At 42.5% G+C, this 24,851-nt stretch overlaps 2 protein-coding genes across 5 annotated transcripts in view; both read left to right on the top strand.

The window, feature by feature from the left end:
• The window catches only part of actn4 (actinin, alpha 4), a 69,493-nt gene extending 61,980 nt beyond the window's left edge, over positions 1-7,513 (top strand). For 2 of the 4 annotated variants that reach the window (XM_037774588.1, XM_037774587.1), the window contains exons 19-23: positions 380-526; positions 1,113-1,145; positions 2,356-2,436; positions 4,808-4,966; positions 5,281-7,513. In XM_037774588.1, coding sequence (XP_037630516.1) covers positions 380-526; positions 1,113-1,145; positions 2,356-2,436; positions 4,808-4,966; positions 5,281-5,439 — 579 coding nt within the window. In that variant the 3' untranslated portion in view covers positions 5,440-7,513. The remainder of the gene's footprint in view (positions 1-379; positions 527-1,112; positions 1,146-2,355; positions 2,437-4,807; positions 4,967-5,280) is intronic. The other 2 variants (XM_037774590.1, XM_037774589.1) reach the window with 1 other exon arrangement.
• A 770-nt stretch (positions 7,514-8,283) lies between these two features.
• On the top strand, positions 8,284-23,853 carry LOC119491770 (SPARC-related modular calcium-binding protein 1-like). The gene is made up of 11 exons (XM_037775986.1): positions 8,284-8,892; positions 14,352-14,526; positions 14,862-15,089; positions 15,992-16,045; positions 16,366-16,413; positions 18,004-18,084; positions 18,292-18,484; positions 19,088-19,161; positions 19,842-19,935; positions 20,999-21,324; positions 23,729-23,853. Exons 1-10 carry the CDS (start codon positions 8,800-8,802, stop codon positions 21,321-21,323), a joined length of 1,365 nt encoding a protein of 454 aa, XP_037631914.1. The 5' UTR covers positions 8,284-8,799; the 3' UTR covers position 21,324; positions 23,729-23,853.
• The last annotated feature ends 998 nt before the right edge of the window (positions 23,854-24,851 follow it).

Here is a 24,851-nt window from a genome sequence, read left to right as displayed (position 1 = left end):
CTTTTTGTCTGTTCAAAATGTTCCGTTAAAGGAAAAATAGCCGACAAAATTAAGAGAGAAAACATTTTGACTTATATTGAATGACTTTCGGTGACTAAAACTGAACTAAACGTTTTGACTATTAACTATAAAAATGAATAAAAGGTCAGTGTATCTTTTGGTCATTTGATTTTTCCTTTCACAAAAGGATATTAAAATACAAAAAATGAGTGGTTATTTGATTTTCATTTTAAAATAAAGACTACTGCAGTAAAGAGAGTGAAACTCTGGTGTGTAACATGTTTCCTCTCTCTCTCTCTCTCTCTCTGTCTCTCTCTCTCTCTCTCTCTCTCTCTCTCTCTCTCTCTCTCTCTCTCTCGCTCTCTCTCTCTCTCTGCAGCACCTCCGTGTGGGCTGGGAGCAGCTGCTGACCACCATCGCCAGAACCATCAACGAGGTGGAGAACCAGATCCTGACAAAGGATGCCAAGGGCATCAGCCAGGAGCAGCTCTACGAGTACCGCGCCTCCTTCAACCACTTTGACAAGGTCAGGGGCCCGAGCTCCGGGGGGGCCGCCGCTTATTCATTTATTATTCATACTCACTGTATCACCGCGTTAAAGAGGCTGACAGGACAAGCAGTACTTGGGTTGGGAGCTATTGTTTGTGCCATCAACTACACAGTAGCTCTTTGTTCAAAGTAGAAGTTTGGAGACATGTTTCAACTTCTTCTCTCTATGCTGTTACCGTCTACGAGGGACACGGGATTGTTTTCCCCCAAAAGGGGGCGTGGTCATGAGAGCCTACTCTGGATGACGTATTGCCGGTCTGATGTATGTAAACAACAATTATTTAATTAGATTTTCTTACCCGTTATATGACAGCACAAACCATGCAGAGCAGTAAATATATACTGTCGTTTTAAATATACACTGACACGTGCACGCCACTTCATCCCAGTAATTACATACCGATGATGATTCACCACCACACACCTTTAGCTCTCAACCCAAATACTTATTATGTTATTGATGTTATATAATAATCACTGGCAATGTGTAATATTACTGTACGTTATCAGCTGGATTTAGCCGGTTCTATATGGATATGTAACATGAGTGAATGAATGTTTAGACCTTACAAGGGGGTGAGAGAGGAGCCAAGCGTGTGAGTATTCACCCTGATGTTTCACACTGGAAGAGCACATGTTGGGAAGGTGTTGTGTTCAGGTGTTCAGAGTGTATCGGTGTGTTCAGGTGCCGTTGGTGGCTTTTTATTTTAGCTGAGTGGGCGACGAGTGAGGAAATGATGTGGGCATCCCATCATAGATCCATGAAACAAGACTGTTAGTTAAAGGGATAGTTAGAAGTGGGGTTGTATGAGGTACTGATCCGTAATAAGGATGAGAAGGACACCGTCATTTACCATCTCACACCACTTATGTGTGTGCGTCACTTTGTGTGTCACTGGTTCATGCTACTGTCTGACACTCACCCATCACATCTCACCAGTTTCTGGTGTTCACACGACACATCTTGTGTTCCTTTACAGCACGACACTAGAATCTTTGAATATCTCAGAGTCTACTTTAATAGTATCCTACTGTAGTTTTAATCAGAAAACATTTTAGTGAGTTTTTATGTTGCTGTGAATTAATTTGAATTAGGGCTGTCAATCGATTGAAATATTTAATCGCACATTTTTTTTATCTGAATCAATCTAAAATTCAACCTTAAAGGGAGATTTGTCAAGCATTTAATACTCTTATCAATATGGGAGTGGGCAAATATGATTACTTTATGTAAATATATGTATATATTTATTATTGGAAATCAATTAACAACACAAAACAATAACAGATATTGTCCAGAAACCCTCACAGGTACTGCATTTAGCATAAAACAATATGCTCAAATCATAACAGAGGTCAAGGGACCCCTTTGAATATGGCCATAGCAGTTTTTCCTCACCAAAATTTAGCGTAAATTTGGAGTGTTATTTAACCTCCTTCATAACAAGCTGGTATGACATGGTTGATACTGATGGATTTTTTTTGTTTTTTTTGCAGTATCTCGTTATTATCGTGTTAACTTTGACAGCCCTAATTTTAATAATAATAATTTAAATAACTGGAGATGTGTTGAAAAAGGGTCCATCATGGCTGCCTGTTGAGTCGTGTGTGTTGACATTGTCTAAACATCCATGAATGTCTGTCCGTCCCTCCGTCCGTCTGTCCCTCCATCCTCCATGTCCTCATCGTCTCATCGTGCATTGCTGTGGATCTCATGGTCACCACCACCACCACCATCCCCTCGTGTCGCAATTGGTTCATCCTCATGACGTGGCGCTCTGTCATTGGTCATTTGGCCGACCTCAGGATCACAGCGGGGCTCTGATGGCCGAGGAGTTCAAGGCCTGTTTGATCAGTCTGGGCTACGATGTGGAGAACAACAAGCAGGTAGGAGGGAAAGGAGTTGGTGTTTTGTCGGGTCTCTGAGCAGGAGAGCAGAGCGGAGATCACCGCCAGTCCGTCTGAATTAACGCTAAAGCTTTTTCATTGATTGTGTAAAGACACAATGAGTAGGATTTTCCTAAAACAAAACGATGTATTAGAGATTACCACGATTACTAATATGATATCATCATGAAACAGAAATTTAAGAGTTTAAATATACAAATGAGGCATGATCTAACGCTAACCTTTGGTAAATGGAGAATTCTACAGACTCAAATAGACAAAGTAGTAAAATAAACATTCAAATGTGTTTTTTAGTATGAAAGAAGTTATGGAAGCAAAGTAGCCCAAAACCTCAAAAATGGAGCAGTGCATGAAAAACAGTGTTTTAACCTGCAGTGTCTCCTCCTGCCTTGATTTGACAAACTTAATGATACGTTTGTATTAAAACAAGCTGGTCGGTGATGAGTCGGCGCTCCTGCTCTGAGACTCGTGATGAGCTCCATGGGGGTCAAGGGGTCAGACGTGGTTCAGTCCGTCGGCATGGAGGGCAGAGATGTAGCGTTCCTGTTTGTCCACCGGGGGTCTCTGTTGCTTTGTGCTGTTTCAGGCTCCCTCTCGCCTCTCGTCTGTCTGTCAGGTTTTTACTTTCGCTGTTAACTGTTTGTGCTTTTTTATCTCTTTTTCACCTCCCAAACATGACTCACTCTCTCTCTCTGCAACGTTTTGATATCTCTATTTCTGTTCATCACTCTTTCCCTCTTTTCATCCTCCTCTCTGCCACTTGTATATTTCTGACTCCCCCCACATCAACCTCCCCCCCCTCTCGCCGTGGCCTTTGCTGCTGTGCTGTGGCGGCTCCACAGAAGCGATCAGGACAGATGGTCTCGGAGGATTTCCGTGCTCTACTCATTTCTACAGGAAACAGCCTGGTACTGCTGCTGCATGATGCTCTCCTCTCGCAGGGTGTCCGCAGGTCCAACAAACATCAGCAATTCAAAGCCGTTAAATGACGTGTTAGGAAAGCAGTGAATGATCCCAGATCTCCCATCATGCTAGTTTTCCATTTAATGATTAGTGCTGGATATCTATCTATATCTATCTTGTAATCAAAGAACGTATGTTGCTAAGAAGTGAAAGGCAATTGTTCGTTCCATTGCAACATCAGCGTTTCCGCCCCTTTGGACAGAACGCGACTACCGGACGCCAGTAAAAACATCCGACGACAAGGAGCCGTACAAAAGTAAAACTAAATTATTTCTATTCTATTGTCATATTTAATGTCTCTACTGAAATGACCTTTGTTGAGCAATAACAATAGATAGATAGATAGTCAGAGGTCAGAGGTCAGAGGTCAAGGGACCCCATTGAAGATGGCCATGCCAGTTTTTCTTCGCCAAAAATTAGCGTAACTTTGGAGCGTTATTTAACCTCCTTTGCAACCAGCTAGTATGACATGATTGGTATCGTTGGATTCTTGAGGTTTTTTAGTTTCATATGATACCAGCATCTTCACTCCAGCTTTAAAACTGAGCCCGCTACAACCTCCGAAATATTAATTAAAGAAATGAGTGACGTTAAAACAAATTTGCGTTAACGTGTTTAACGTTCTGGCGTTAACTTTAACAGCCCTACTTGTACAACATAAAATACATCAACGAATACCCCGCTCGTGAATTTTGAAGCCTTTACGTGTCTTTAACGCATTACGAAATCTATCTTTCGGAGGTTGTAGCGGGCTCAGTTTTAAAGCTACAGTATTAGTAGTAGCTTTAAAACTGAACAGCTACAAACCAAAAATCGCAAGTTGCGTTAAAGAAATTAGTGGCGTTTAAACAAATTTGCGTTAACGTGTTGTTATCACGTTAAATTTGACAGCCCTATTAAAGTATAAATAATAATGTTTGAGTTTAAAGTATATTCTGATGTGATATCCACCTGCAGACACCCTGCTCTCTCTCTCTCCCTGATCCTCTCACTGCTGCTTCTCTTATTTTGTCTCATCTGTGTTGCTTCTCTACGTGCTGCCCGTCTTCTCTAGTCGGTCGCTACTGACTGAAGGAAAATGTCATTCTTCATGAAGACCATCCAAATTATACGCAGCTGTTTGTCCTCAGTGTCCTCACCTGTCTGTCTCTCCCGTTGATATTAACCCATGATGTCATGTCATGCATGTGTCAAAGTGTGAAATATAAAATATTTGGACCGCAATTAACAACTTTTACATCTACTCCGTACTGACTCTGGCTCGGTCTATTTCCTGGAGGTCCTGATGTTTTACACACTTTAAAGTACTGTCTGTGTCTATGTCTGTGTGTGTGTGAGTACAAAGTGCTGTCTCTCCTGGGTTAACCTGTTGTTTCTCGGTTGCCAGGGAGACAGCGAGTTTGCTCGCATCATGGGCATAGTGGACCCCAACGGCAGCGGCGCCGTCACCTTCCAGGCCTTCATTGACTTCATGTCCCGGGAAACAACCGACACGGACACCGCAGACCAGGTCATCGCCTCCTTCAAGATCCTGGCCGCTGATAAGGTCAGTGTGGGTTTTATCATGTATTGTTTTTTTTATTTTGTGTCATTATTTTACAAGTGAAAGAATCCTGTGTGATGTTTTGTAATTAGATTTGTATTTCAAATTAAATTAAACATAAAGCTCTCGTTAAAAAGAAAACCAGATGTTCTAATTAAAGTTGTCGAGGTTTTTAGGAATTTTATTTTCCTTTTTTTTCCGCTTTCTTTTAAAATGTAGCTGGTTGAACATAATTGAATACAATTAGCTTTAATCTCAATGTGGTCATTTGAGATGTGATTCCACACACACTGAACCTTCCTCTCGGTTTCTATCAGACCTTCATCACCCCCGAGGAGCTGAGGAGGGAGCTCCCCGCCGACCAGGCGGAGTACTGCATCGCCCGCATGGCGCCGTACACGGGGCCCGACGCCGCCCCTGGAGCCCTCGACTACATGTCCTTCTCCACCGCCCTGTACGGAGAGAGCGACCTGTAGAGCAGGCTAAGAGGAAGAGGAGGGCTGGACGGACGAGGGAGGGAGGGAGGGAAGGAGGGAGAGGAGGATGAAGAAGAGGGGCGGGAAGGTAGAAAGTTATTCTGTGCGTAGAGAGGACGCCAGGAATCGAGCGTTTTGGAAGAATTTGAGTGGCGGTTGTGAGGTGCCCCTGCGTGTGCCGGTTTAGAAATCATCAGAAGTGTTTTTAAGACTCTGAGCTTGTTGATATTGATAGTTGAGTTTTTGGCCTCTGTGGATCGTTTTCCAGCTCCGTCGTGTCGTAAACAGATCAAGAGTTAATCGTATATGAACAGGCATATCCAGGGGCAGCTGTGGGACAGTTGCTCTGTAGTGCGGGTCCTTAGCTTCACCCTCTCTGCCTTTGTGGGGTCAAACGTGGGAGGGACGGGGGGGGGCACAAGCTAATCTGATACTTATGCTAATTTTTGTTTATTTTATTATAATTTCTTTCTTCTTGCCAGAGGGGGGTTCAGGGCCGGGGCAGGGCGGCGTGGGGTTTGACGTGGCGACTGGCGAGGTTTGTGTATTAGATCCTAGAGAGATATATGCTGCGGGGTCAGGGGTCGGGAGGGAGGGAGGGGGGGGGTGTTGACCAACCAGAGATAAAATGACATATTTACCCATAATTCCCATGTTGCTGGATAAGGTGACCTGTCTAACCTCAGCTCTTTTTCCTCCTTCGGTCTGCTTTTTTTTTGTTTATTTTCTGGAGCAGGTGGGTGGTCGGGTCTTGTCGGGTCGGGTTCGGTCTTGTCGGGTCGGGTCTGGTTGGGTCGGGTGGGGTGGTGGTGGTGTTGGTGGTGGTGGGAGGGCGGGGCTCAGCGCTGTACATACTTATTTTTTCAGTGCGAGGAACGACACACACAGTCCCAGTTGTTGAGAATAATGGATGGCAGGCTTTCCAGTAGGGCAAAGTAGAGTGACATTTATTATTAAAAAAAATAAAATGACAAAACACAGAAATTTAAAAGCCAATGATAGCGACACCGAGAGAGCAGTTTCACCAGTGGATAGGTTTGAGCTTCCAGAAGGTTTTTCTTTTTTTTTTTTGTCTTTTCGCAATGGAAAAAGTTGGTAGCCATGAAGTTGAGGCTTGTGTACCTAAAAGGCCTTCTCCTGTATAAATATCCCATGACAGGCAACACCATAATTATCCACAAATATTTGCTTCTGTGAAACTATTCTCCTCCTGGGGTGGGCTTCAGGTGCTTATTTAAATACAAAAACTATACATTTATATGATAGGAAAGATTGTAGTAGTCAAAGTTAGTCCAGTTTTATATACCAGAAATCGTACACATGCAGAAATATACTCACGTGGATGCATTTGATTGGCTGAATGAAGGTTTCTTGCACTTCCTGGATTTCTAGAGCTGCCGCAGAGCTCCCCCCTGTGACTTTTGGAAAAAATGCTGGAAGTAATAAAATAAAATAAATGTGCCTGTTGGTGGCTACAGCCCTGTCACTCTCTCTCTCCCTCACTCTGCCACGTCCTCCCCCTTTCTCTCCCCCTCTCTCTCGCTCTACATCCCGTCATTTGTCTCTGAAGAAAAGGGAAAGAAAATTTACTGCAAGGAAGGAGGGAGGGGAAAGATCTTTATGTAAACATTCCATTATGTGCAAATATTAAAAAAGAAAAAGAGGAAATTGTTATGTAATAAAAAAAAAACTATGCAATCATAATGTGTTCAATATCTGGGGAAAGTTGTGGGCATCAATCAGGCCCTCCCTGTCTAAATTAAACAGAGGATTTCTCCAGTGTTTGTTGGCTGTTACGGGGGTGAGGAGGGGGAGACAGACAGACGGAGGGACGGAGGGACAGACAGGGAAGGAACTGAGAAGAAAAGACTCGGACCAAAAGCTTGTTTCTTTTTTTTCTCTCCTTTCTCTTTTTTCCCTGCGAGGTTGGAGAGAAATGAACTCTGGAATTGTGATTTTTCCTTTTTTTGTACTCTTTAATATCAAACCTTATCTGCTGTACTGGAAACTGCAACGCCTTCTGTCTCTAATGATGAGTTTCACAAAGCACACATAAAAGTTTCCTTACAAAATACCTCCACTTGTCTTTGTCTTTTTTTCTTGTCCGTGTCTGTGTGAAAAAAAAGTGAAGCCGAAACATCTGGATCGCCCCCTGGTGGCTGGCTGCAGTATAGGTCATAAACCCGCCGCCTCCATGTTAGCGGACGGGACATGAGCCAATAAAAGTCAAAATACATGTCAAATAAATATTCCTCAAGGTGGTTTCTGTCATTTAATGGAGTTCTTATCATGCTGATGTTTGTTCAAGTTTTTCTAAGTTTGGTTTTAATTAGTTATTTGAGACGTGATTCTTTCTCGCTAACGAGCTGCGGCCGTGCTCGGCTTGGGATTGGTTCAGGTGGATGACCTCGATAACGTGGCTCCACCGCCCGATCACTACTGCGCAGACTCTGGCTCCAAATGACGGGAAAATGTCCAGATGAGCCCGACTATGTAAACAAATCACGGAGAAGATTGCACAGAGAGACTTCATTCTCTGCTCAGGTAGACATTAGGCAAGGCAAGGCAAGGCAGCTTTATTTGTAGAGCACATTTCAGCAACAGGGCAAATTCAAAGTGCTTTACATAAACATTCAAGAACATTGCGAGAAAGTGCAAAAGAACATTAAGACATAATTAAAACAGTTATAAAAACATTAAAGATTAGAAATTAGAATTTGGTGCATAAAAACTGAACTCTGCATGTTCAGTTCTGACTCTGGGGACACTAAGCAGACCTGATCCAGATGACCTGAGAGGTCTGGATGGTTCAGAACATAGCAGAAGATCATTACTCCTCTATATCTTTATTTATAAAAAGTTGTTTGATGCTATATTATTAATGCTCTGGATATTGTATAGAGAACTGTTAACCTTCAGTTCAGTCTGGATGTTAATCATGAGGTGTCAGGAGGTTCCAGACTGCAGGAGACCTTCATGTCTCCATGTTGCTGCAGCTCCATCAGTGAGGTGGGAGGTGGAGCTCCGCCAGCAGCAGACCTGATGGATCTCAGACTGTTTTTAGGCTCGAGGAACGGAAATGGGCAGTTCCTTGTGGAGAGGAAAGATGTGCGCACGCATCACCGACCTGCTTTTACGCGCGCTGGAGTGCTACTACTACACCTGGAGCAGCTCGAGACCAACACACATGTTGATGATACCTGAAAGAGGGACGCTGTTTGTTTAGACCCTTCATCCTCTTCATCCTCCTCTTCATCATCAGCTGCTGTACATTCTGGCTGTGGCCGCTCCGCGCGCACTGGAACCCCGGTTCACCTTCAGAGCGCGCGGCCGCTCCTCCTCTGGTCACCTGGAGCAGCAATGATGCTCGCGCTCACCTTCACCTTCACCTGCCGCGCGCTGCTCGTCTACCTGCTGTCAGAGTCGGTCCGGACCGACAGAACCAGACCAGCGGTAGGACCTGGACTCCTAATACTAACCCACTAACAAGCAGCCTCCAGCTGTTTACTGGAACTCAGAGAGATGGTACTCACTAAACTAGTAACTGTACTAGTGTAGTATACTAAAACTATACAGGTTCATATGCGCTTTGAGGTTTGTGCCTTAAAACTTGTATCTGTTCAAAATGTACCGTAAAAGTGAGATCGGTCAATTATGTAATCCTCTTATCAACATGGGAGTGGGCAAATATGCTGCTTTATGCAAATGTATATATATATTTATTATTGGAAATCAATTAACAACACAAAACAATGACAGATATTGTCCAGAAACCCTCACAGGTACTGCATTTAGCATAAACAATATGCTCAAATCATAATATGTCAAACTGCAGCCCAACAGGCAACAACAGCTGTCAGTGTGTCAGTGTGCTGACTTGACTATGACTTGCCCCAAACTGCATGTGATTATCATAAAGTGGGCATGTCTGTAAAGGGGAGACTCGTGGGTACCCATAGAACCCATTTACATTCACTGATCTGGAGGTCAGAGGTCAAGGGAAGTTTGGAGCGTTATTTAGCAATTTCTTTGCCTTAGGTTTTCTAGTAATATCTGTCATTGTGTTGTATTGTTAATTGATTTCCAATTATCAATATATACACACATTTGCATAAAGCAGCATATTTGCCCACTCCCATGTTGATAATAGTATTAAATACTTGACAAATCTCCCTTTAAGGTACATTTTGAACAGATAAAAATGTAATTTGCGATTGATCACGATTAAATATTTTAATCGATTGACGTCCTACATAGAATAAAATGTTAAAGTCTCTTCATCTTGTGTTAACTACGGGCCTTATTTCAGGCATCTAACTAAAAACCCACTGACTTCCATTTCTGGGTTTTAGGACTCTACTCCATTTAATAATTAAAACATACTTCTCACAGATCAAATAAGAGAGAGAGGGAGAGACAAATAAGAAAACAGCAGAAACCAGCAGCTGGTGAGCGGTAAAAAGTGTGTGCTGTTGTTGTTTTTCATCTAGTTGTCTGTGTGTTGAGGGACCACTAGCGGCTCCTCCACAGTGGCTCCAGATCGCCAGGTTTCATCCACTTTGGCTTTAACTGGTTTCCGACACACTGAACAGACTCGACAACAACAAAACCCAGAACTGCCTGGTATTATTTTGGTTATTCTGACGGCGTCAAAGACAATATTGCTTTTCAGAGTCTTAATCTTCATGTTTGTGTGGTGTGTGTGTGTGTGTGTGTGTGTGTGTGTGTGTGTGTGTGTGTGTGTGCGTGCGTGTGTGTGTGTGCGTGCGTGTGTGTTTGTGTGTGTGTGTGTGTGTGTGTGGGTCCCTGGAGGACGGCGGGGTAACACCAGCCAGCGAGACCAAACCATAAACACACACACGTTGCTGCCAGGTAAATATTTGAGCTGTTACTCAGGGGAAACAGACAGGTGTGTGTGTGAGAGAGAGAGAAAGTGAGAACTCTTAATGAAATAGAGACCCAGTAATCCTATAATATATTTTAACAGCATGCTAAACAAATATCACAGCTACACTGAGAAATAGAGTACCGGTAGAAATATGATAAACTATATGAAATGAGATCACTAAAGTTTATAAACTCCAGTAGAATATGGCAGTAGTTTTATTAACATAGGTTAATAAAAAGAGAAAAATTCATTACACAAAATATTGGATATAAAAATGTGCAGCTTAAGAGCCAACAGGAATATTATTGGGTGGAAATATACCAATAAATGATATTTCACTGTTTAAAGGGCGGGTCCATCTGTTCTGTCTTTTTCAAATGGAAACGTCCACTCAGCCGTTAGTAAAAGGCGGGGATGTAGGTTATGAAAGTAAGCCAATCAATAAGGTTATTAATAATGTGAACGCTAGCACTAGCTGAGTCAACGCTAGCTATACTAAGTTTGCAAATTACTGAAAGGGTCAGTTTGGGTTTTTTGTGGTGGGGTTGTATGTATACTCCTGCGTTCTCCGAGGTAAAATTACAGCTTTTGTGAATGGAGTCTGGTGGCTTTGAAGAGAGGAATATAACGGCTTCAGTTTGACTGACAACGAGGTAAAGCGGCTGTGGACGGGAGCAGCAGAAAAACTTATTTTTGCCACCTAAAAATATATATATATATATATATTATATACAGTATATTTACAATATTTTTACCATTTTACCTCGCCATCAGACAGCCCTTTCCAACAGGGAACTGAAACGGTTAGATCGCTGTCTTCAAAGCCACCAGACTCCATTCACAAAAACAGAAATTTTGCCTCAAAGAACGCAGGAGTTTCTGGTGTACCGCTGCATCCATCGGTTAGTTTGTTTGTGTTATTGTTGGACTTCTGTAACGTTACATAGAAACTAAAGGTAAAATTTGAAAATTGTACACTTATTAGGACAACTTGCATTCAAATGTGTGCATATTGTAGCGAGACGCCACCGCACTAAAGGCAACTTGGATAGTTCCGGTACTTTCCGCTATTCGTGTATAGGGTGTGGGTGCTGTGTGTGATATTTTAGAGGGTTATGTACATACTCATAGAACTGGGGTTACATCCAGGTAACTACTATTTGTCTCTCTACTGGCACTATTTAATAAAGGAAGGACTGTCAATCAATTTAAATATTTTATCGCGATTAATTGCATGATTGTCCATAGTTAATCATGATTAATCATACCTTTTTTTATCTGTTCAAAAATGTACCTTAAAGGGAGATTTGTCAAGTATTTAATACCCTTATCAACATGGGAGTGGACAAGTATGCTGCTTTATGCAAAATGTATGTATATATATATGACTGGAAATCATTTAACAACACAAAACAATGACAGATATTGTCCAGAAACCCTCACAGGTACTGCATTTAGCATAAAAAATATGCTACCTACAACCTCAAAATCCTATATTACGTTAAAGAAATTTGTGGCATTAAAACAAATGTGCATGCATGCATTACTATCGCGTTAACTTGGACAGCCCTAGTTTTTTAAAAGTGTCTTTTTTAAAGGTTGGAAATTATTGTGAAAACTGTGCGTATGCTTTTGAGATGTTCAGCAGTTAATGTAAAGTGCAGGTAATTTGTGGTTAACGGGTTAAAACATATGAAACTACCAGTCTACAGACACTCTGTATACCTGCAGGAAGATTATATCTTCATCAGCAGAGTAAACTGTGTGTTTGTGTCTCCAATCATAGCGTATGTCATCAGCTCTGAAGAGTGTGTGAAGGTGTTTGTACTCACACACACACCTCTGAGATGTTAAACATGTCATCCCTCCGTGTGTTAATGATCGGTTTAACTGCTCAGCCGTACAGATTAATGGCTGCGTTCACAAGTGAGCGATTCACTCCTTCACAGGCAGTTAGTTGAGACGCTGAATGCCGCCGGCCGGGTGTCAACAGGCCTTTCAGCAGCATCGGCGACCCTTTTCCAGGACAAACATGGTGTTTGGTAAAAAGCTCTGGAGATGAGTTTTTTTATGTTTTCCTAAAGCAGGAATGTGTGAGGCAACGAGGAGACAGTGGAGGCTTGTTCTCGCTTCCTCTGCTGCTCGCTCACTTCCTGTCTCAACATACGTTTACGCTGCCAAAGCAAGTGTGAAATAACAGCTAGAAATGCACGGAAAATAAGTAGAGATCTACTGGAATAAAGAGAGGTGTGAACAACATTTTAATTACATATATAAATCAAAATAGGTCATGTTTAACTTAAAAATACAAACGGAAAAATTGTGATTTGGCTCTTAATGAATATACTAAAAAGGCACAAAAAAGGCAGTATGGGCTGCAGTTTGCCATCTTATGATTTGAGCATATTGTTTTAATGCTAAATGCAGTACCTGTGAGGGTTTCTGGACAATATTTGTCATTGTTTTGTGTTGTTAATTGATTTCTAATAATAAATATATACATACATTTGCATAAAGCAGCATATTTATCCACTCCTATGTTGATAAGAGTATTAAATACTTAATAAATCTCCCTTTAAGGTACATTTTTAACAGATAAAAAATGTGCGATTAATGTGATTAATCCTGATTTACTATTTTAATCAACTGACTGTATATATATATATATATATATGTATATGTATATGTATATATATATGTATATATATGTATATATATGTATATATATACATATATATATATTTACATATATATGTAAATATATATATATATATATGTACAGTACAGATGACAGTACAGTACAACTTAAGACAAAAATAGAAAGATGTAGACACATGGCTGAAGTTGTATTGGCCCAGAAACTCTGGTTAACACTGAGGATATTGTATAGTTGCTGTAGTTGTACCTGACAGACAGGAAATCCAGTCTGACCAACGCTTTGCACCTGGTCTCCTCCTGCCCTCCTCTACTCCTCCCATCATCCCTCCTTTCCTCTGTTCCCTCTAACCTCCCTCTACTCCTCCCTTCATCCCCCCTTCCCTCTGTTCATTATATAATCTCATTTTAATCACCAGAACCAAACGATTGTTGTTGTTTTTTACTTCCTATAGTTCTGATGATAAAAATAGTTTCTGGTTTATTTTCTCTGTCGTCTGAGACTAGTTGAATTAAACCGGGTTATATTTAATATCTGCCCTGTGCAGACGTTCAACACATCAGTTCATGTCTGGACATTAAGGCACAGACGTCTCATTCACCGCTAAACTATGTCAACACTGTTGGACACAGCAGAGCTCAGAGCTCAGAGAGAGAGAGAGAGAGAGAGAGAGAGAGAGAGAGAGTAGTGAGAGCTGATGGACAAAGAGGCACTGATGAAGAGTGAGGAGGTGGAGTCAGTGTGTGTGTGTGTGTGTGTGTGTGTGTGTTTCAGGTGTTTTCAGTGTGTGTGTGTGGCAGCGTGACGAGTCTCATGTATGTTTTGGAGACGTGTGAAGTTGTGTGTGATTCTGAGCTGCTGTCAGGCTCTTCGAGGAGCATGTGGGAGTAATTTAGATCATCACGCTGCCAGACTCTCCTCTCCTAGTCTCCTCCTCTCCTCTTCTAGTCTCCTCCTCTCCTCTCCTCTCCTCTCCTCTTATAGTCTCCTCCTCTCCTCTCCTCTCCTCTCCTTTCCTCTCCTGGTTTCCTCTCTTTGTTTCCTCTCCTCTCCTAGTCTCCTCTTCCGGCCAGGCTGCCTCATCGCTGGGAGCCAACATTGACACCCTCTAGCTAATTATGTACAACTGTTTATCCATTACTTTAAGCTAATTTGTATCTAGATATTTGAACTGTTAGGACCCTGCTGCAACTAAAATGAGAGTTTTTTTTAAAGGGACACTGGTGCTTGGAAAAACTACTGCTTTTTACCACCAAAATCACCTCAAAGTGAAAGTTCCTCGTAGAAGCTTTAACTGTAAAACATACAGTTGGTTGGTTACAGGTTTTAATAGCTATTTCAAAACATATGTTTTTGTATGTTTTGCAGCCGTTCCTGATCACAGAGAACATGTGGCCTCACGGTTGTGTCCTGGACTGCCAGAGGGGGCGCCACAGAGCCGTGTGCGGCAGCAACGGCAGGTTGTATAAATCACTGTGTGCTTTCCAGAGGGCCCAGTGCATCAACACACAGCTGCGCCTCGCTCCACGAGCACACTGCTCAGGTACTAACCTCCAGTATTTCTTTCTCTTAGTTCTCTCCGTTTCTCTCTCCTTCTCTCACTTACTGAAGGTCCTTTCAGACACAAGGCGAGAACTAGGGATGCACCGATACCGATACCAGTATCGGGTCCGATACTGTGCTCATGTACTTGTACTCGTCTCGTAATCTGAATCTAAAGAATCTAAAAGTATAAAGTAGTAGAAAATGGAAATAATCAAGTAAAGTACAAGTACCTCAAAATTGTACTTAAGTACAGTACTTTAGTAAATTTACTTGATTACTTTCCACCACTGAGCACACGTGGATAGAAATGTCTTTATTTCCCTTTCGTTTTAGATCCGAGTCAGTCCAAATGCCAGCTCGCCCGGGCTCAGGCCCTGGAGGCCGGCGCCCACAGCCGCCATGTTAGCCCAGCGGCGGTCGTCTTTGTGCCGGAGTGCAGTCCGGACGGTCACTTCCTGCCGGCGCAATGCCACAACCAGACCGGATACTGCTGGTGCTCCATGCCCGACGGCAAACCTGTCAGCGGTACCTCGGTCCTCCATCTGATCCCCAACTGCACTGGTCAGATATACTTTATTCTACCCCCCCTTCAAAATAAAAGCCCCATAGAGTAAATATCTCATCAGGGAGCTAAGGATGAGGCTTGTTTTTCAAAACAAAAGCCCCTAACCCTCACTGTGTGTTAACAGGTTTACTAAGATTGGACCTAGATTTTCAAAATAAAAGCCCTAGAAGGTAACAGTCTTAACAGGGAACTCAGGACAAGGCTGTTTTTTTTTTCAAAATAAAAGCACCATAGAGTAACTATCCTAACAGGACGCTCAGGATGAGGCTTGTTTTTAGAAATAAAAAGCCTCCAACTTTCACTGTGTTAACACGAAACTAGAGATGGGCCTAGTTTTTCTAAATAAAAGCCCCAGAAGGTAACTTTTTCTTAGCAGGAACGCAGAACAAGGTTATTTTTTTTATTTCAAAATAAAAGCTCCATAGAGAAATTCTATCCTAACATGACGCTCAGGATGAGGCTTGTTTTTCAAAATAAAAGCCTCCAACTTTCACTGTGTGTTAACAGGAAACTAGGGATAGACCTAGTTTTTCAAAATAAAAGTCCCAGAAGGTAACTATTTCTAAACCGCTCAGGAACTCAGGACAAGGCTGTTTTGTTGTTGTTGTTCTTTTCAAAATAAAAGCTCCATAGAGTAACTCCGTCCTAAAAGAAACTCTGGATATGGGATGCGCACCAAGTACCAGGCACACTGTCAACATTTCTTGTGAAATGTTTTAGTTGATATTATAATTATCCCTTTAGCACTTTTGTATATCTAGAGAGGACTTTTTTAGTCTCTTGCTGTTGTTCAGGAAGATCTTGAACAAATATGTAAGGTCACAATTCTGTTACTTTAAATTAAATCTGCATGAAGGCTTGTGTGTTTTCCACACTGAAGTGGTCTGTGTTTCAACAGATCACATCGCCAAGTTGGTTCAGACCAGCGATGCAGATTCTGCTCTACTCAAAGGTGAGAATGATGTTTTACTCCAGATTCACAAAGGCAGCATTGCTCTTTCTGACTACCTTTTTCTTCTTCACATTCTAGATATCGACTTGAATACTTGAGCTATACGTTCACTAAAAAAGTTCTGTATGTTTCTCGTTTTCACTTTTTTCTTCTGGCGTGGCACTCTGGGTGTTTCTCTGCCAGACACGCCTGCAGGAAGTGGAGCATTCACAGACCGCTCCACATGCCAAGACTCCCTCCGTTCTCTCATTCTTTCTTCCTCTGTGACGACTATTTACAACCTCTATTCCCGTTAATTTCACTCTTTTCTTGTGTTCCAGATGAACTTGATGAACCTGGACCTACATTAGACCCCAGAAAACCCACAGGTGACCAACCGAACCTTCTCCAATAAGGATCCTGTGTTGCACTGAATATGAATGACAGATTCCATCCAAGCTATTGCAGACACTTAATACTATTGATCATATAATCCATGCTGTAATTAAGCATCCACTGGTTTATTAGAACAGTAAAGGAACAGTAGGTTATGGTTTGACAACCTCAACACCAAAGCAAATACTTACCAAATAGTTTCCCTACTCGAAATGTACAGCACATTTAACTGCCTCTTAAAGGAACAGCGTGTAACATTTCAGAGGATCTATTAGCAGAAATGGAATATAATATTAATAACTATGTTTTCATTAGTGTATAAAAAAACCTGAATGAAACCTTAGAATGAGTCCTTCATATCTACATAGGGAGCGTGTCCTCTTCACGGAGTCCGCCATGTTTCTACAGAAGCCCAGAACGGACAAACCAAACTCTGGCTCTAGAGAGAGGCTTTCACGTTTTTTACATTACCTGAAGGCCACCGTAGCTCTCCAACACGTTTGTGAAACTGCGGTAGCGTGAGCCGCAGAGTGCTAAACAATGGTACTGCCATCCCCCGTCTGACTTCCGTTGTCCTAAAGTAGTGTTATTATGGTATGGATGGCGTCTGAGTGACGTGAACGGCTTTACCACGGTTTTGCACTCGGCAACTCACGTTACCACAGTGTTGGAAAGGGAGGAGTGAGCAGAGGGGTACTCACTATACACACTATAACTTTAATGTAACTTTCCTTAAAGGTGCAGTGTGTCAGATTTGGTGACATATAGCGGTGATGAATAACACTTCATAGAGACACCCAGAAGCTGGTCTTTCGGCCGCTTTTAGATTTATTTTTCCTGTCTAGAGCTGCACGATTATGGCCGAAATGATAATCACGATTATTTTTTATCAATATTGAGATCACAATTATTCATTGATTTGAGCGACAACATATTTTTATTGCACTTCCACATTAAAATAAAACTGCTTTCACTTCCATGCTGTGCTACATTCCTGCTAATGTACAAATTAGATGTTGGAAAAAAACTGACATTGCAATATTTTTTTCTGCTATATGAAAAAATACAGGAAAATTCACCTTACCCCTTTTGTGAGCTACATTTTAAAGTTAAATGCATCAATCTGGTGCGCTTCAAGTATAACATTAGCAACATTAATAGCTAGCTTAACAATCTTATTCTCTCAATTTAATCATAAACATATTGGTTGTATAAATAATATCTATCCCCAAAAGTGAAGTAAAAACATCTGGATCACCAGTTGGTGGCTCGCTGTTAGTTTAGGAAGCGCTTGATTTGATGTGCAGCAGTTTTCTATGAGCAGAACGTGTCTTGTCTTGTTCATGAAAGTGTGGGAAGCCAAAATTGTGATCACGATTAATATTCGATTAACTGTGCAGCCCTTCTTCTGTCCCTTTGGTTTGTTTTGGTGTAAAACATCACAGACAGATAGACGGTGCGGTTAACTGGTATTGATGTCCAGATTTTCTCTCTCCCACCTTTCCTTCGCTGTCCTCTGCACAAAATCTCCACGAGCACAAATACCTTCAGTCATTCTTTGACAGTCTGATTCTCTCGTCTAGAGCTGACGGCTCCTCCGTTCTGGGTGACCATCCTGATGAACTCTGACCCCAAAGGAAACCGCTCAGTCAGACGACCCACTGGTAAGAGTCAGTGTGCCAATTACATTCTCACCGTCTGCAAATATAATATGATGACTAGAAGATTATTTCTCTAAACATTGGTATATGTCTTCATTTGAGAAGCAAGTCCACAAAAATGCCACCAGGTTTTCTTTACTGTTCAAGCGTCAACTGTAGTAATGTTGTGTGTGTGTGTGTGTGTGTGTGTGTGTATTTGTGTTTGTACAGACAGTCCTCAGACGTGTGAGCGTGAGCGAGCGTCGCTGCTCTCTCAGATGAGTTCATCCTGGCAGGAAGAGCGTTTCATCCCAGAATGCACTGCAGACGGTCGCTACAGCCCCGCGCAGTGTCACGCTGCCACAGGTTACTGTTGGTGTGTCAGGGTGGACAGCGGCAGGCCGCTACCGGGCACCTCTGCAAGGTCATCACTCACTCTGACAGTTCTATAGTTTCTCTTTCCTCCTCTCCTCATAAGATATGACTGGTTTATATAAAGTTGGCACAGATATATTTACACACTGATGCACCGAAGTATTTCATCTTAATCATCTAATTTTACACCAATTACTGTCTGCGTTCCCTCGCTGGGTTTCCCTTAAAGGAAACACACAGAACAAATCACAGTAAATCACCGGTTGGACGGTTTTGTTCTCGAGGGGTTTTATCAGGATGTTTTCACGTGATGGTTTTTCTTTGGTTTACTGGTGTGAGGAAAACTCCCTGAGGCCTAATAATGTGTTTTTTTTTCCTTCTGACAAGCAGTGTATACGCTATCTCTGGTTGTAATTAATTAGAAAGCATTTAATTTGACCAGGGAAGGACAATCAAATAATACTTTTATTCTGCTTCTTGATAAACACAACATTTCCGCCACTAGATTTATCCAAATGTAGCATCCAGGGCAGACATATTTTGATATTTGATTTTTTCCCTACAAAATCAGCTGACAATTCTTGGCTTTTCTATTTCTAATACATACTTTCAGTGTAAAGTTGGTTTAGTTGCTCTTTCTGTTTCTATGCAGGAATCGCATCCCAGAGTGCACTGGGGCAGAGGAGGCACCAGCAGACAGGAGGAACAGGGAAAAACCTCTGCCTGGTAAATATGAGCGTTTCTCGAAAAAACATGATTTTAAAATTGCAAGAATTCTGTAAAATGTTTGATGCGTTTTCTCTGGAAAATCATCTGAAAATCTCATCCTGTTTACTTCATTTATAATTTATAAAACATTTTGTTGCCTGTCTGAGGGAGGTGATAGAAACCGAGCAGCAAACATGAAACCAGGCGGCAACCTCTGGGTCTGAAAAGTGAAGTCAATGCTGAAGTGCCTTAAACTGTCATTCTCTCTAACAGCCAGCAGGGGGCGACTCCTCTGGTTGCTATAAAAGAAGTCTGATTGTATAGAAGTCTATGAGAAGTCGCTACCACGGAGTTGTCCGGTCTGGGAGTTGTCCGTGTTTTCTTCTTACAACTTTAACCCTTTCACAGTGTGTTTTCACTTCATGAAAGTTAATTATAACATTTTTGGTCGCCTAAAAATGTCTTATTCAGCGGTTGTACTTATCTCCACCCTCTCGTGTCACTTCTGGTTGCAAAAAACCAAGATGGTGATAACCAAAATGACAAACTTGAGGCTTCAAAACGGCAGTCCACAAACCAAAGTGTGACGTCACGGTGACTACGTCTACTTCATGTATACAGTCTATGCATGAAACAGAAGGGAGGTAAGGATAGACTGGACATCCAGGGTTACCGTCTCCTCTGTTCTGTTCCCGCAGGATGTCCCGGAGCTCGTAAGAAGCAGTTCCTGCAGAGTCTGGTTAGAGCTCTGCAGTTGGAAGCAGAGCATGCTGGGAGTCTGAGTCCCTACCAGTAAGTCTATCTCCCATCTACTGCACATTACAGTGAAGCTCCCAGTGAAGACTGGGTCCAAAATCACTCCCTATTTACCATAAATTGGGTAAACTATTGAGTGTTTGTTATATAGAGAGATTTGAATATTGAATGACTGAATGAGGGAGTGACAACCTCAGTTTGTCTTTAATTAGTGAATACTAGTGCAACCAAACTGTCTGATGGCCGACCGTCCACTTTACCGAGTGGTCAAAAACTCCACAGGCCAGATCCCTCCGGTCTGTTGCAGTGCTGAGAAGCTGCTCAGAATGACAAATGAAAACCAATTTCACACTTCAGTGAACAACACAGACCTGATGAAGTACCTGATTAACTGTTGAAAGAACAGAACAGACCAACTCCATCTGTTTCCCTGTTCTGTGCTTCTCGTTGCCAATCAGCTTCCAGTACTTACCTCATTCCCTCCATCTGTTTCTCTCTCAGTTCATTTACAGACATCCCTCTTTTTTTGACTCACATTTTTGCCATCATAACATTTTTCTTCTAATTTTCACTAGTCTGCATCCCGTCCTGTACCCTCCTCTCTATCTCTATCTCGCTCTCTCAGCTCCCCAACATTACCATTTTTACCAAACCCAGGTTTCATATCCATCGTTTGTTTTCTTCCTGTTAAATGAATTCCAGGTTTATTTGTGTTTCGGTCTGATACAGAAAATTGAAGCTGTGGTCTTTTGCTCGCTTTATAACTGTTAAGGAACCCAGGAGCCACCTGGTGATGTTGTGTTTCAGCTGGCTGCCACCGTCGCTGACCCGTCGCTAAGCCCCGCTCACCGCTGCTACTCCATCAGAGCTGCCGTAGAGCCCACACCGTCACTAACTCCATAAATATCTAAATCATTTGAACATAACGTTTTAGAAATCTCCTTCCAACCTCTCTGGGTGACGAGTATCGCTATTACACAACGTTTAACCACGACTAACTTTAAATCCACAAAAGTCAGATTTTCATTGGAGTACTCCTTTAAGTTGGTGTCACTTAAACCTCTCACCTCTTTGGTTTTGTCCCGTTTCTTTCCACCAGGGCCTCAAACACACCTCCCTCCAGCTCCCCTTCTCCTGCATCTTCCAACAGCCCTTCCTCCTCCTCCACTCCGGACGCTGTTTCTCCTGCTGCTCTGGAGGCCGTAGACTCCTCCAGGCCAGAGGTGGCGCTGCGGTGGCACTTCGGACAGCTGGACGTGGACTCCAACGGGCTGCTGAGCGAACGCGAGGCTCGACCTCTTCGTCAGTTCCTGCGACAGAGGCTGAAGCCGCGACGGTGCGCCAAGAAGTTTGCTCAGTACTGTGACAGGGACGGAGACCGAGGCCTGACGCTGGAGGAGCTGAGGGTCTGCCTGGGCCTCTGAGGTGGGTCAGAGACGGTTAGTGGGTCAGAGATGGGTGTGTGTGTCCCAGATGACTGTAGTGTGATCTAAAGCATTATCTCATGTTCCTCCAGGCCACTTTCAAACTTCTTTTTCCCCACTGTACTTCATGTATGAGTACAAGCAATTCCTTGACACACAGTGACGTCACGCTCTACCCACACCGCCGTCTGCTACAATGCATATTTGCACCTCCGCCTCCATAGCAACCGGTTGTTTGGACCTCCAACAACAATGGAAAGACCCCAAATGCCCGCATGCGTGTGTGAAAGAATAAAAATACATAAATACCCTGAGCAACAGTGTCCTTACCCTAACAAACATATCGTAGCTGCACATCTTTAACCTAACTTGAATTGCCTAAAGCTCTGATCAGACTGCATTTGATTTCGATGGTCGAAGTCGGAAGTTGATTTCGATCGATTTTCCGATTTAGAATCGAAGTCGTGACACCCCTACTCCTGTCAAAGTTATCGACTGCAGCTTTAAAGTGTTCAACCTGGACCCTGTTTTTAACGTGTTATTGTGGGGAACAGTATTGAGGGATAACGCTGCAGGCGGCTGTAATGTCATCTCTCGGCGAGGCAATGGCATTCTGAAATCTCGCGAGAGGTGACTTGTCGAAATCAGCGCCATGACATTGAAAATCACTGGTCCACAGGCCGAGATAAAAGCGTCTTTTTCCTCCTCGCCAGGTTGTTGATCCCAGGAGAGCCGAGCGTTTCGGGCCGGCAGCCAGACAAATTACACCCACCGCTGTCTGAGTGTTTATGTACCTTTATGAAATCAAAACAAACGTGGGCAGCGGTTAAATGGCCTGCTTGTCAGTGAGCCATCAGTCACAGCTCAGCCGTGACACCAGCTCGCTAATCAGGCCGCCGCAGACGACCATGACAGCTACAGGAGTGTGTGTGTGTGTGTGTGTGTGTGTTGCTCTATGAGGTGCAGCAACAAGGGAGTCTGGGTGTTATTATGAGTGTGTGTGGGTCACTAGCTCACTATTCAACCTGCCTCGGACAAAGAGTCTGTTTCTACATGAATATTTATGGCGTTTCTGTTGACATATACAAAACAAAATATCTGGTTTATACAGAGAACTTCTATAGTGCCTCACTGTACAGATCGCATAGACACACACTATCGTTGAAAAGGTCTGAATCTGCTGCCACAGCAGCTCGATTGTGTCCAGTCAGATGTGTGAGAGGACTACTCTATATGTCTATACGTCTTCTTTACTAATAGACGTTATTCAGTTTGGTGCAGTGATTCTCAAAGCGGGGTCCAGGGACCCCCAGGTGTCCGTGGCACTCAGTCAGGGGGTTCACGAAATCATTAGCTATAAATTATAAAATTGTGCTGTATCATTAAAAAAGTGCAAATCTACAGATGGCGACCATTTGCAGCAATAAAACAAGCATATTAGTGTCCATTACTCCAATAGAAACTCTGATATGATTGTGACACACAGCAATAACTTCACTATTTTTATTTATTGTTAAAGGGACTGTTTGTAACTTCTTACACGTATAAATCATTGTGGGTCGGAGTCTCTGCTGTACTCTGCTCCTCTGCCTGCTTGCCTTCACTCACACACCGCGCTCGTTCTCACTCTTCCGCTCCACTCTCACGTGCATGCGCGCACACTACACACTGCAGAAGAGTTAGTTTAGCTCTGAGAATATCTAGTGAATGTACAGTGGACTTTTGTGCAGAAATAAATGCTGCAGCTCCTCCAGACCAACAGAGGTTTCCCGTGTCTTGTGATCGTTATCGTCTCCGACCAAAACTCCGGTGTCTCTCCTGTTCCCTCCGGCCGCGGTCGGGAGGCTGAAGCAGGAAAAGCCAACACTAGGATCAGCAGTGATTCATGGAGAGACCTTCGTCTGGTCAGCTAACATTACTGCCAAGCAGCTGAAATATAGAGTGATATTCTGGTTGACTTTCGTTGACTTAACGGCCACAGGCGTCGCTGTTAACAAGCAATTTCTGATTCTTACAGAGTCCCTTAAGTTGAAGCACTTATTCATTAATTTCCCCCAGACTTTGGTTGCATGGTAATCAATATGCAAATGTAATTTTTTCATCATTTTTATGTTCAAATCATTCAAGAGCAGCAGAGGTAGAGCTGTCCAGGCGAGCAGCGATCAGAGGGTGGCAGATTGAAAGGAACAGGGGGACATAGATATGAACTAGAGGGGTGAGGAGCAGCTGGCAGAGATAGCAGTGACCTCCGGTGGTGACGGAGGAGCAGCCTCAACAGAGAAGCTGCTGAGTTACAGTAAATGAGAATGTAGTTTATCCCCCCTTGTAGGTTTTTAATGTATTTATTTCTCTCTCTCTCTCTCTCTCTCTCTCTCTCTCTCTCTCTCTCTCTCTCTTTGCCACAGAGCGCAACAGGACAAGTCACCTGATGTACCTTATTGAGACTTGGATTATACTGCACAAGTTGTGAGAGTTTGTAAACAGATGTTTTGATATCGTTTTGCTGTTGTTAAACGCGGCTCCCATTTACTTCAATTCATCAAGACTTCTCTCCGTTTTTTTCTAGGGCTGGGACGATTCACCTATCTCCCGATTCGATACTATCACGATGCTTGGGTGCCGATTCGATATGTATTGTTAAGTATTGCGATTCAATATTACTATTTATTGTAATTTTTGTAAACTTTTTTAACACTAGACCATGGGAAAAAGTTGAATCATACACTTCTAGGGACTTTTACTTTAGAAAATATCTTAATTAATACGTTAACAATGTTTAATTTTCAGCCTGTATGTAGTCAGAGATGTCCTGAAGTCAAATATATCAGTCATTGTCAGGAGTTATTTTTTTTTTTTTTTTTTCCAGCAACCCAAAAATCAAAGAATAAAGACACAAATTAGTGGTATTTTCTTTTTAATTTACAAGGGAGATGTAATGTTTTATACTTCTGGTGAATATAATCCATCAATTTTATTTCCATAAATGTATTTTGTATATACAGTTCTCTTTGTTAAAACCTTATTTTGAAAACCAGACGTAGTCACACGTGTCTACTTCCTCTTACTTCTCCAAGGTGGTCTCTAGCTTTCCCGTCAGCTCCGTTCTCTTTATACATCCATGGTCAGCTCCATCGGGGCCGTTTGACTGTATTTAACATAAATGTCAGTATATGGGTGCTCTACAGTCGTAGCGTCGGCCCATTTGACCACGGAGATGAGAGCGACGGCCGGCTCGACCGCACGTAACCGTGATACGATGATGTTTCCTGTCCGTGACAGAGTTAGCATGCAGCTTTAGCCGTGATGTCTAGCTCTGCTTTTCCTGCAACGTGTGAAACCCAAAGTGTTTCCATACTTTACTGGATGTGTAGTGTTTACATCGCTGGTGAATTGATTTTTTATTTTCCCACCCCTGAAGTTTTCTTCGTTCACTGTGGAAGCATGAGAGAAAAACAAAGTTTTCTTCACAAATTCAAGGTAGCAGGGTGAATAATTGATGTAAAAATTCCAATTACCTTTTCTAACATC

This window comes from Sebastes umbrosus, chromosome 7 (genome assembly GCF_015220745.1).
Source record: "Sebastes umbrosus isolate fSebUmb1 chromosome 7, fSebUmb1.pri, whole genome shotgun sequence".
Lineage (NCBI taxonomy): Eukaryota > Metazoa > Chordata > Actinopteri > Perciformes > Sebastidae > Sebastes > Sebastes umbrosus.
This window is presented reverse-complemented; position numbering and strand designations above follow the sequence as displayed.

Bases quoted from the DNA above. Each gene is read 5' to 3' on its own strand.
- LOC119491770 (XM_037775986.1), top strand. From the start codon at position 8,800: ATGATGCTCGCGCTCACCTTCACCTTCACCTGCCGCGCGCTGCTCGTC. The intron at 8,893-14,351 runs GTAGGACCTGGA...TATGTTTTGCAG, and splicing joins CCGACAGAACCAGACCAGCG to CCGTTCCTGATCACAGAGAA. The intron at 15,090-15,991 runs GTCAGATATACT...GTGTTTCAACAG, and splicing joins TCTGATCCCCAACTGCACTG to ATCACATCGCCAAGTTGGTT.